Here is a 13323-nt window from a genome sequence, read left to right as displayed (position 1 = left end):
TGACGTGGATATATTGTCGACAGCGTCTAAATCACATTGAACATAGGCTCTGCGTAGTTCATACCAAATTTCTCGTGAAATGGAATAAAAAATCAGTCATGTTTGAGTTAGGAGTGTGAGATATAAATAACTTTTATATTATTAGATTTACGGGTTCTTTGTGTTAAAGAATGATCATTACAATATTTTATATATTTTATATTTTATATTACGCCTGTCTATAATACGGCATATGCTACTAGCAAAGTAAAATAAAAATATGATTTCGACATTTTATATTTTTAACACAACAAATATTGGATAAGTGTCTCTTAATAAATTCGCATTTTATTTACCTACGTACATTTTCATAAAAGTAATATCAAACTATGAAACAAATTGTTATTTCGAAATTGTAACATACATATACGGTGACTGCAAAAATTGCTGTTTCTCTGTTTTCTAGAAATTTAGTCGTTACACGAACAATAGCCGTGCATTTTTGAAGTAATTGTTTGCAAAATATTCAGTTAAAAATACACGTCGAAAAATTCTATGATTATTACTGTAGTGGCTTTTTCACGAGAAGTGCCTTTGTACGTATTGATTCTTACTTTTCCAAAGACATACATCCATAGTGCAAAAATTAAGATAGAAATTATAAATGATTAAAGAGACAAAAAGAATACGTACATATTTACAAATGTACCGAACAATTCTCCAATATTTAATGTCATTCATACTCTTTATAAAAGTAGATACATCAAGAATATTGTGTGTATTTCCAACACCTTCTAAAAGCCATCAAATAGGCTTTCGTCCATTTATACATGAATTAGTTAAGCGAGGACATGATGTAACAATTATCACAGCAGAACCAGAATTTGTTAAAGAAAATGCTCCTATAAATCTAACAGAAGTTAACATCCATGATGCATCATACAAATATTACGAAACATTTAATTCTTTGAATATAAAAGCGAAATCAGCGTTCGAAATATCAAGCTATATGTTTGAAAAGCAACTATTGAGTGATGAAGTTCAAATACTATTGCAACAGAAGAAACAGTTCGATTTGTTGTTAATAGAAATGTGTGTTAGACCAGGCCTTGTTTTTTCGCATATATTTAAAGTGCCTGTGATTCTTATTAGTTCGTTCGGAGGGTATTTAGATATATTTGACAGAGCTGGGGCAGCAACTCATCTTTTTCTCTATCCATCATCTTTATGGAGAAAGATAAATAACCTTTCACTATGGGATAAGTTAATTGAACTGTATGTGGAATATAATCATCGCAAAAATTATGAAGACTTAGAAATTTGGGAAGATCAAATGCTGCAAAGAGTAGTAGGAACCGACGTTCTTCCATTACGTGAATTAAAGAAAAACGTTGTTTTGTATTTTTTCAGTACACATCGGATTTGGGATGCTAATCGACCGGTTCCACCTAACGTAATTTACTTGGGAGGATTACATTTAAAAGATCGTAGAGAAATACCCAAGGTAATTTTTATCGATAAGATACTTTTCATATCATTTAATAATTTATTAATAGTTAATAAAATAATATGAAATGTAATCGATAAAAAAAGGACAAATCGTTTACTTTAAATTCCATTTCCTGTTTCGTAATAATCTCCATCTCCATCTATACAATATATGAACTTAAATCGAATAATGTTAGAAGGAGAAATCATGACAACATTGTGATTTTAGTGGAGTCACATCGATCACTAATAGCTGATAACCATTAAGCATTAAATGCCTCATAATCTTAAACAAAAAGTCAACTCAAGAGTGCAATAATTTCAGGATTTACGAGAGCATCTCGATTCATCTGTCGGCGTTATATACACGAGTTTCGGCACCAACGTCGATCCATCAACGTTACCGCCGGGAAAGATTAAGATTTTATCGAGATTTCTCTCTCAGCTTCCTTACACAGTTCTATGGAAGTGGAATAAAGAGAAATTACCTGGTCATTCGAAAAATATTGTGACATCGAAGTGGTTTCCGCAAGCAGATTTATTGCGTTGGTGATTCTAAAATATATAAGTATTTCGGATTTCCAGTCATTGATATAGGAAGGAAATGTGGCCAGTTCAATTGGATTTATGTTTCAAAATCTTTTCGTGGTTGTTTACAAGAGACTTGGTTATTTTATTTGAATTACTAAATGAAATTATTGCCTTAAATTTTAACGACCGTCATCTTTTAGTCGATCAAATATTATTTTAAAGAAGTTTTATCTTTCATCACTGAAATAAGTAATATAGAAATGATCGAAATAAAATTTAACTGTGCGTGGATTAAATTAATTAAATAAATTGCAGATCATCCGAAAATGAAGTTATTCATAACTCAAGGTGGTCTTCAATCAACTGAAGAAGCTATAGATGCTGGTGTACCATTACTAGGAATCCCATTAATTGGTGACCAATGGTATAATGTGGAGAAATATGAACATTTTAAAATCGGTTTAAAAGTTGACTTCGAAGCAATGACTGAAGATAGCTTGAGAGAGGCTATTGATAAATTGATAAATGACTCAAGGTACGCATAAAAAGGATATATAATTTTCTGGACGTTTATAAGCCGTACTTTTTCACTCTCATCTACACTAATATTATAAAGAGGTAAACTTTGTTTGTTTGTTTGATTTTAATGAATAGGCTCATAAACTACTGGACCGATTTTGACGAAATTTGGCACAGATAATCTTTAGACCCTGAGAAAGAACATAGGCTACCTTTTATTGCGAAATATGTACCACGGGCGAAGCCGGGGCGGACCGCTAGTATATTATAAATTATGTTACAGGACTGGCTGTTAATATCAAAAATAATACGTAACTGACATTTTCATTTTTTTACAGTTACCGCCAGAATATACTACAGTTACGTCAAATAATAAGAGACCAACCTCAAAGTGCTTTAAAACGTGCTGTTTGGTGGACGGAGTATGCACTAAGACATGCCAATTTAGACCACTTACATACACCTACTGCTAATATATCGTTAGCTAAATATTACGAATTAGATTTAATTCTGAGCGTAATTTTATTCTTCATCTTTAATATTTTAATTGTTTCCTTAATAAGCAATTTAATTTTCAAGGTGGCTACGCAGAATTTATGTTAATAAAGAGTGGAATTTCACGGAAATTGGTTCATTAGCCCATCCTGAAATCGCTGAGTCATTAATCTGCTCTTTAACATTATCGTTTTAATATTTATTAAGACAAATTATTGATTCTGTTTTGTTACATAAGAATATAAGATTGTTTACACGAACACGATAACAAAACGCGGAGACAAAATAAAGAACATTTTTTTTTATTTACTATAAAATGTTTGTTTCTAGAGAATATAATATGATATGAAAAGCCGACTGCAATTGTGTGACTTAATTATCCTATACCTTTAAATACTATGAACTTAATTATCAAAAACATGAACACAGAAGTTAATCTAGTTTTCCTTGTATTGTCCTTGTTCTAATGTCTGCCCGGGGTAAAACTAGAACCACACTATTTTGAGATTATAGTATGTATGTGTGTGTGTCTATTCAATGACTGTCAAAGGTCCTGAAAATATGAACGACTTATATTTGTGTACATGCTTTATATTTGTGTTGCAGTAAAATACTATTATACTATTGCATTGGAATAATCGTATGTTAATGATTGTAGAATCTTGAAAGCTAAACTATGGATTAACGGTCTTCCATTCTAGTAGAGCTCTGTTAGTACAAAGGATTGTAGAAGGATTATCACCCAATATACAATCCACTTAGCCGAATTGTAATCCTATGCAAATCCATACGTGTGTACCGATCTCCATTAATTTAGTCATTTCAAGAAGTGTAAGTCGAATAATCTATGTTTTATTTTTGGAATTTGGTGTAGTGCAATGATATTATATTATATAGAAACAAGAGGAAAATATCATTGGTGTAGTGTTTGAAATATCGGCCTACGATACTCCTATGACTTTTACGTAAGACGAAATTGTTATTTTTTTTTTATAAGTCAATATTTTTATAATATGAACCCATCATCACTACATAGTATAAAACAAAGTCGCTTTCTCTGTCCCTATGTCCCTATGTCCCTATGTATGCTTAAATCTTTAAAACTACGCAACGGATTTTGATGCGGTTTTTTTTAATAGATAGAGTGATTCAAGAGGAAGGTTTTAGTATATAATTTATTAGGTGTATGCGCCGCCGCTAGTACGTAGTTTTACTGTTTTAGTAACGAAATAAACGTTATCAAGATTGGACGTTCGTTTTACTTAACCAAGTTTTACCAAGCAAAAGTGAACCTTATTGCCTCAACATATGGTCCATCGCCGGATATAATTAATGATAATTACATCGAGAAACCGGTTTCTACGGAAGGATTCTAATGAGTGACAAGTTACAGATTGTTGTTATTTACTTTACACGTTTATTCGTTACTCGTACAATATTGATAAAAGACTAAACATGAGTGGTGTCGAGCAGTTACTCGCCTTATTGGAGGATACGGCTTTATTATTACAAAAGGCGCAAACTAATTTAAAAAAGTGTCCAAAACAACGACTGACGAAGGGGTACGTGGAAGCCCGCTTACAAAGTATTGAGGAGTATTGGAACACTTTTAAAGAGGCTCACAATAGTTTAGTGAGAACAGTGCCTAAAGATAAGAAATGTGAAATATCATATTTTGTGAACGAAGATTTTTTTGTATTTGAAGATCTTTATTTATGCATCAAAGCCGATTTAAAAGATCTTTTAATAAACGCTAATAAGAGTCCCGCCTATGGAACAAGTTTGGAAGTTGCAAATAACTCGAACGAGCAGTTAAAGCTGCCTAAAATATTGCTACCGACGTTTTCGGGTTCATATGAAGATTGGCCCTCGTATAGAGATATGTTTCAGTCATTGGTGCATAATAACTCCGCGCTTGGGGATGTACAAAAATTATATTATTTAAAGAGTAGCTTAACTGGTGAAGCTGAAAATATATTAAAACATGTTCAAATAACACAAGCTAATTATGAGCAATCATGGAATTTATTAAATAAACGATTTGGAAATAAAAAAATGATGGTTAATTCAATATTAAAAAGATTATTTTATCAAAAGAAAATGAGCTCACAAAATTATAAATTAATAAAAAACTTACTGGACACTACCACAGAGTGCCTTAATAGTTTAAAAAACATAAACATAATCACAGACTCTTGGGATCCTTTAATTATATTTCTGGTTGTACAGAAATTGGACCCAGAGTCACATAAGGATTGGGAAGAGTATGTCCAGACTGATACAGAAAAATTACCAAGTTGGGAACAATTACAACAGTTTTTACAATTAAAATTTCGTACTTTGGAGTTATTAACGCCATCGACATCTAAAGAAAGGTCATTCCATATAGCGACGCCCGCAGTGCAATTTAAACCCTGTCCAAAATGTCAACTAGAACATGCTTTATGTCACTGTAAAGAATTTATATCACTTACACCACAACAAAAGAATGAGTTTGTTCGTTCCAATAATATTTGCTTTAATTGTTTGTGCAGTGGGCATATGGTGAGCAAATGTCGTTTGCGGGTTTCTTGTAAGGTATGTCAACGGCGTCATCATTCTTTGTTGCATCAGTCAATGGCCGTGGTCAAACCCAGCAACATAGAATCGCACTTTAATCAGGTGGAGGATGAGATAGACGAAGAACAGCAGGAGCAACACTTGGAGGAACAGGTTAACACTATCTCTTCTTTCGTAGCAACTAAACAAGGTTCTGCTCTGCTAGCTACCGCTCTTGTCCCTGTTACAGATGGCGCCGGCAGAGTAACTGTACTCCGCACGCTAATAGACCAAGGCTCACAAGCGAACTTTATAAGCGAACGAGCTGCTCAACTGCTTAAAGTTAAACGTAAACCATTGGCTATAGATGTAAGTATTACGGGAATAGGATCTACACACTAAGGTAAAACACACGGTGGGATTAGAGCTTTTATCACGATATGACGACAAGTTCCAAATGTTCATTGATGCATATGTCATTTCTACTACTCGTTTAGCAAATGTGTTACCATCCAAACATTTGATAGACAGTGAAAATTCATGGTCACATCTTCAAGGTCTCGTATTAGCCGACCCTACATACAATATACCTGGACGGATTGATATGCTGCTGGGCGTAACCACATATGCACAAATAATCAAAGAACCTTTGATCAAGGGTCCTCCTGGTTCACCATGCGCCCAAGAAACAAGCTTGGGATGGATATTATTCGGTTCCGTGTTAGACAATACGGAAATTAAATCTAGTAATGAAATGCTAGTTATGCACCATCGTATAGACATGGATGAAATGTTGCAAAGGTTGTGGGAGCTGGATCCTGAAACAAACAAAAAATTAAGCATAGAAGAAGAAACATGTGAACGAACATATAAAGATACATATACAAGAACAGCGGAAGGAAGATATGTTGTAAAATTACCTGTAAGACATGAACCCCCACGAGCAACACAAGGTGATACCCGTGATATTTCAATTCTCAGATTTAAACAATTAGAATCCAAATTTGTCAAATCCCCGGATTTAAAGAGAGAATATATAAATGTGATGAATGAATATATAAAGTTAAACCACATGGAAGAAGTTCCAGAAAGCGAAATTAATAACCCATCTATTTACTTACCGCATCGTGCAGTTATTAGAGAAGCAAGTGATACCACCAAGGTTAGAGTAGTTTTCAACGCGTCTGCAACAGGCAAAAATAATATATCGCTCAATGATGACTTACTTGTTGGTCCACTGCTGCAAGAAGATATGAGGTCCTTGATTATGAGATGGCGACTTCGGAAAATTGCCTTTGTCGCAGACATAGAAAAAATGTATAGGCAAATATTAATCACAACAGAGGACGCTGATTATCAAAGAATTGTATGGAGGAATAGCATTGATGAGCCTATAAAGGATTATCGTTTATTGACAGTTACTTTCGGCACAGCATCGGCACCTTATCTTGCTGTAAAAACTCTTCACCAAATTGCTAACGATGAAGGAGGAGGCTATCCTGCGGCTGCTAATGTAATAAAAAATGATTTTTTTATGGATGATTTACTATCCGGTCAGGATACGGTAGAGGAGGCTACAAAAATAGCGAAACAAATTTCAAATATACTAAGAAGAGGAGGAATGAAATTACAGAAATGGTCATCAAATAATAAGGATTTTTTGAAAAACTTTTCTTCCAGTGAACTAAGCTCTCGCCTGAGTATAGATTTTAAGTTTGAAGGAACAGTAAAGACGTTAGGGCTATCGTGGAATGTGGTCGATGATACTTTACATTATTATGCTGACTTACCTGCGTCACCGGCAACCATTACCAAAAGAACCATACTCTCGGAAATTCAACGCTTGTTTGATCCTCTCGGTTGGTTAACTCCGGTACTCCTGCCTGCAAAAATAATAATTCAAAAATTGTGGTTGATGAGAATTTCTTGGGATGAAGAAGTAGTACCTGAAATAAAAGAAGATTGGTTAAAGATTAAAGAAAGTTTAAGAAATATAAAAGATATAAAAATAAATAGATGGTTATACAGTCATACTCAAAATATGTCTGATGTTACAGTGCATGGATTTTGTGATGCTTCTTCCAAGGCATATGGCGCAGTAGCTTACCTGAGAGTCAAAGTAGAAAATAATTCATATGTTACAGGCATCATAGCTGCGAAGAGTCGCGTTGCACCGGTTAAACCTGTATCCCTGCCCCGTTTAGAACTATGTGGTGCAGTTTTACTTGCCAAATTATTAAAACAAATAAGTGACGCTACACACATACCAACCGATCGGATATATGGTTGGACAGATTCAACCGTAGTTTTATCCTGGCTTCAGGGAGATCTTTCTCGATGGCAAACCTTTGTACGGAATCGGGTTGCAACTATCTTAGAAACTATAGGAAATAAATGGTACCACGTACCTTCTGTAGAAAATCCTGCCGATGTTGCTTCACGTGGAATGTTATTACCTGAACTTAAAAATTGTAAATTATGGTGGGAAGGTCCAAAATGGCTACGAGATGAACAGCTTTCTTTGAACAATTTAGTTTACGACACCAACCTAGAAAAAAGAAAAAAGATTATATCAAATACAAAAATAGTAGATGAGGCACATTGGTCAAATAAATTTAAAAATTTTAATAACTTATATGAATTACTGAGAGCAATAGTCTATTGCACGCGGTTTCTAAATGTAAGGAAAATTAAAGAAGTTAAGGCTATAACTACAAATGAGCTACACGACAGTTTAAACAAATGTGTAAGATTAGACCAAAGGGAAATTTTTTCAGAAGAAATAGAAGATTTAAAACAAAAGAAAGAAATAAAAGGCAACAGTTGTATTAAAAATCTTAATCCTTACCTGGACGCTGAAAATATTCTCAGGGTGGGCGGCAGACTCAGGCATGCCCATCTTGTAGAAACGGAGAAACATCCCATGATTTTAAGCAATAAGAGCTGTTTAACTACTTTAATAATAGCTGATGCACACAAAAAGACGCTACACGGTGGTACACAATTGACTATAAATTATATAAGAAGCCGTTTTTGGATTATTAAAATTAAATCACTTGTTTCATCATATATAAATAAATGTTTTGTATGTGCGAGACTTAAAGCAAAACCCAGATTACAAATTATGGGAGACTTACCTGAGGTGAGGGTAACTCCGTCACGGCCATTTTTACACTCCGGCGTAGATTTCGCTGGTCCACTGCAAATTTTAACTTCAAGGGGTAGAGGGTCCAAAACCAATAAGGCATACATCTGCATATTTGTATGTATGTCTACCAAAGCAGTTCATTTGGAATTAGTTGGGGATTTAAGCACTGATTCTTTCTTAGGCGCGTTAAAACGTTTTGTAGCTCGAAGGGGAAGATGTAGCCACATTTGGAGCGATCAAGGCACTAATTTTGTAGGTGCCAACAAGGAATTGTTGGAGCTGTTCCAACAGGCTAATTTACAAATACCAGGCCATCTACCGGCTACTTTAGCAGAAGATGGCATACAATGGCACTTCAATCCACCTTACAGTCCAAATTTTGGAGGCTTATGGGAAGCGGGGGTGAAATCCATCAAATATCACTTAAGAAGAATTTTAGATAAGCATCTGACTTTCGAAGAGATGACAACATTGCTGTGCCAGATAGAAGCATGCTTAAATTCTAGACCATTGTGTCCAATCGACAATACAAATACCGATAATTTGATTATTCTTACACCTGGTCACTTTCTCATCGGTGAAGCCCCAATCAATATACCCGAACCAGATTTGAGAGACATAAACCTTAACAGACTTTCACGATGGCAGTATGCACAAAGATTACTACAAGACTTTTGGAAGAGATGGCAAACAGAATATTTGTCACGTCTACAGCAACGACCCAAATGGCTAAAACGACAAGATGAATTCAAAGTGGGGGATGTGGTCCTGGTCGTGGAAGAACATTTACCTCCTGGTAAATGGGCTTTGGGTCGTATTCTAGAAAAACATTCGGGAGCAGACGGGATATGTCGTGTGTATTCTTTAAAATGCCGTGGAAAAGTAATGAAGCGATCAATTTCCAAATTATGCCCATTACCTATAAATAATGACGTGGATCTTTAAATATTAGTTGCCATATTTATTTAAATTATGTAAAAAAATGTTAAATTACATAATTAATCTAAATGTACAATGTTTAGATAATAACAGTGACTGATTATTGATTTGTATAACTTAATTATAGAATAATTTTGTTTTTGTTTATTTGAAGAATGCATGTTTAAGTTAGATTCGATAGTATGTAATGCAAAAAGTTTAACGAAAATGTTAATTAAGATAAAACCTAGTTACCTATAGGTTTTGGTGGGCGGTATGTATGCGCCGCGGCTAGTACGTAGTTTTACTGTTTTAGTAACGAAATAAACGTTATCAAGATTGGACGTGCGTTTTACTTAACCAAGTTTTACCAAGCAAAAGTGAACCTTATTTAGACAAAGGGGGCGAAGCCGCGGGCGGTAAGCTAGTAAATTATAAAAACATTTTCATAATTAACATATTATCATAAATAGTTACACTTTTGACGTTCTATGCGAGCACGTTACCGCGTTAGCTAACTATTTGTATACTTTTAAGGTCTATCAAGAAAATATTTTAAGATGAACCTTTTCTCATAACGGCGGCCCTGTAAAACAATTGCTATTTAGTGGAGTTTATTTAAGTCGCCAGACGAATTTTTTGTTTCTGTCACTGTAACTCCGATATCAAGTGACGCTGTTTCCACTCAGAAGAAAGTAGGAAGAAAAAAATCTGATAAGTAAGGAAGGCCTTAATCTTCCCAATTATCGAGAAATGTACAAATTCATTAAGCAACATCAATATCAATATCATCAGGAAATACAGAAAAATGCTATTCTAAATTGCACACAATAACACGTTTAACTCTATTTTTGCGAGTAAATTAAAATAAATTTTATACATAAAAATGTCCTTTAAATTATGTCGTATTATATTTTTGACCCCCGATGAAAAAGGTGGGTGATAAGTGTTTCGTATTTGTAAGAAGCGCCACAACACTTTAACATAGGGAAGTAACTCAGGCTCTAAGGCTGACAAGGAGAGCTCAGGACTTGCGGAGCGGCTGGTGTGCGGGCAGGTGGACCGCGCGGAGGGCGAGGAGGAGACGTTCACGCTGGCCCGCGAGCTGCAGGCGCTGCGCCGCGAGTACGTGGGCGCGCAGCAGCGGCTGGCCCTGGCGCAGGACAAGATCCGCTCGCTCGAGATGACCATAGCCGAGGTGTGCACCACCACATTCATTAGCTCATTCTCGATAAACAATTACTCATTTCGAACCCCAAATTACTAATTTACAGTTCATTTCGAACAGAAAAACTCGCGCCAATCGTCTGAAGACACACAGTGCGACGCGAAAGGAGAGGAGCTCGCTCGTTGCCTCCAGAAAGAGTTGGTGCGCGCGAGACTGCACGCTGCGGAGAGGGAGGCGGTGGAACGAGAGCTCACAGCTCACAGCGAGAATAACAGAGCTCGAGAGCGAAAATAAGATGCTCAGGAAACAGCGCGGCGTGTTGACAATAATGTGGCGCACTTGCAGGTGTAACTTCGAATATTGCTTTAAAAATAACCAGTGTTTTTAGATGAAAATTATTGTTATGAAATTGACCAAACTTCTGAAATGCTTTCCAAGGATTTATTCATGTTAATTAAAGTAGTTTAATAATATGTAAGTAGATTAAATCATTTCTCAGTTTTCGTATTAGTTGTAATCAATGTTCTCTTGAAGGTTATGGGGAATCAGCGTTTTACATGATTATGTTGTATAAAATAATAAAAAGTTGTAAAACGCTCGTAGTAATTATACAATATTTTAATCCACTTTGATGTTAAAATCTCCCCACGAGGCTGCTTCTTACCGTCCCATAAGTTTGACACCGGTTCTCTCGAAGCTATGGGAAGCTATTTCTGGTACACTTGAAGGAGCATATGGACAATTGTGATCTTGTCCCCTCACACCAATTTGGTTTTCAAAAGCAGCACTCCACCATAGAGATCAGACGCTGCTTTGAAAGGAACTAATTCTGCTCGGCGGCATTTCTGGATGTCCAACAAGCGTTCGACAGAGTATGGCACAGGGGTTTAATGTGCAAAGTGAAAGATAAACTTCCTCATTCTCTTTTCCTTATCATCCAGTCCTACCTTGAAGGGAGACTCTTTCGAGTGAAACAGAGAGACGACAGATCTTCACTTCGCCAAATTAATGCCGGCGTTCCGCAGGGCTCTGTTCTCTGCCCAGTTCTGTACAACATATTCACTGCTGACCTACCTGTAGCTAGAGACGTAACTGTAGCAACATACGCAGACGATGTAGCCGACCTCGCTAGAGATGATCTTCCAATAGCGGCAAGTAATAAGCTTCAGCGCATTCTTGATGTAACCTATGAATGGATGAGTAAGTGGCGCATCCGTGCAAGTGCTCAGAAGTCACACCACATTACATTTACCTTAAGGAGAGGTAACTGCCCTCCAGTCAAGTTTGGTGATGATGTGCTGACGGATAGTGAATATGTCAAATACTTAGGATTCAACCTGGACCGAAGACTCACCTGGGCCTTCCAAATCAAAAAGAAACGAGATGAAATTAACTATAAGTTCCGTAACCTGTATTGGCTCATGGGAAGAAACTCTGTTCTATCTGTGGATAATAAGCTCTTGATCTACAACACCGTTTTGAAGCCTATCTGGACCTATGGCGTTGCACTGTGGGGAACCGCCAGTAACAGCAACATAATGTGCATTCAGCGTATTCAGAATCACATACTGCGTACCATCACAAGCGCCCCCTGGTTTACCAAAAATGTGGAGATTCATGAATATTTGAATGTTCCGACCGTACAAGCAGAAATCGAGAAACTTAAAAGGAGATATGCTGAGCGCCTGTCGTGTCACCCCAATCCCCTGGCCCATGACCTCGTAAACCCTTCCGCTACGGCCAAAACGCTGAAAAGGAAGGATGTATTCTAGAAGGCAGACGAGACGCTGGTCTCTTTACCTACATAATCACCTACAACTATAACCGTTCTACTATTTCATACTAAAGAATCTGCAACATTGTACTACACTCTATATGTATCTGCATTCTTTCAGACATCTGCCCGCAAGGCCTCTGGAAAATTACTTCGTTTCGTATATAATAAACGACAACAGTTGCGTAGTCGTGGAATTATCGAGAGGGCACGTTCACGTTCCTTGTCAAGAACATCATCTTCGTCATCGAATTCTGATGTAGCTCCATTAATACGATTGCCAGCAGCATCAGCAGGTAATGTATATTTTAATGAAAAGCGAGTTTGTTTACTTTTACGGGTATTGCTGTTTTCAATTTAAATAATAAATGATTCCTTTCAGAATCCAGAAGAATTAAGGGAGAAAGTCGCATGGCTGCGGAATTCTGAATACAAACTACTTGGCTGGTGGCAGTGTTGTTGCCTAAAAACTAGAAAAATAAAAATTCAGCATCGGTTTCTTAGGGAAAGTTGTTTGTTATCATGAATACTATCCCCAGGATTTGTTTTTTCGTTCACTAATTACCAGTCACCTTTTAAAGAAAAAGTTTTAGTTTTTAATCTTTTATATTGTATTTTTAGTGAATCATAAAGTACCGGGTTATTTATGGAATGCGAAGTGGTCAAGGTAAATTCCGATAAAAGGGAGCGTATACATGTGCCAGCAAAGCTGTGGAGGCCTTTACCTGATATTTTATTCTATAAATAACACTACACCTACTCTAC

The 13323-nt window shown here is 36.1% G+C and overlaps 3 protein-coding genes across 3 annotated transcripts; 2 read left to right on the top strand and 1 right to left on the bottom strand.

Annotated features, from left to right (window-relative positions):
* Nucleotides 1-988: 988 nt before the first annotated feature.
* Nucleotides 989-3981, top strand: LOC149478463 (UDP-glycosyltransferase UGT5-like). The gene is made up of 6 exons (XM_089709186.1): nucleotides 989-1071; nucleotides 1390-1483; nucleotides 1793-2012; nucleotides 2314-2533; nucleotides 2856-3033; nucleotides 3910-3981. Exons 1-6 carry the CDS (start codon nucleotides 989-991, stop codon nucleotides 3979-3981), a joined length of 867 nt encoding a protein of 288 aa, XP_089565312.1.
* A 434-nt stretch (nucleotides 3982-4415) lies between these two features.
* LOC149478462 (uncharacterized) lies at nucleotides 4416-5952 on the top strand. Its single transcript, XM_089709185.1, has one exon. It carries the CDS (start codon nucleotides 4468-4470, stop codon nucleotides 5950-5952), a length of 1485 nt encoding a protein of 494 aa, XP_089565311.1. The 5' UTR covers nucleotides 4416-4467.
* LOC149478461 (uncharacterized) lies at nucleotides 5907-12567 on the bottom strand. Its single transcript, XM_089709381.1, has 3 exons — nucleotides 7341-12567; nucleotides 6672-6734; nucleotides 5907-6368 (listed from the first exon to the last, which is right to left on the bottom strand). Exons 1-3 carry the CDS (start codon nucleotides 7372-7374, stop codon nucleotides 6103-6105), a joined length of 363 nt encoding a protein of 120 aa, XP_089565507.1. The 5' UTR covers nucleotides 7375-12567; the 3' UTR covers nucleotides 5907-6102.
* Between the last annotated feature and the right edge of the window lie 756 nt (nucleotides 12568-13323).

Source organism: Colias philodice, chromosome 22 (genome assembly GCF_061535455.1).
Source record: "Colias philodice isolate Cphi_HAF_F1 chromosome 22, ilColPhil1 Martin Lab GWU primary, whole genome shotgun sequence".
Lineage (NCBI taxonomy): Eukaryota > Metazoa > Arthropoda > Insecta > Lepidoptera > Pieridae > Colias > Colias philodice.
The sequence above is the reverse complement of the archived record's forward strand: the minus strand, read 5'-3'. Positions and strand labels throughout refer to the sequence as shown.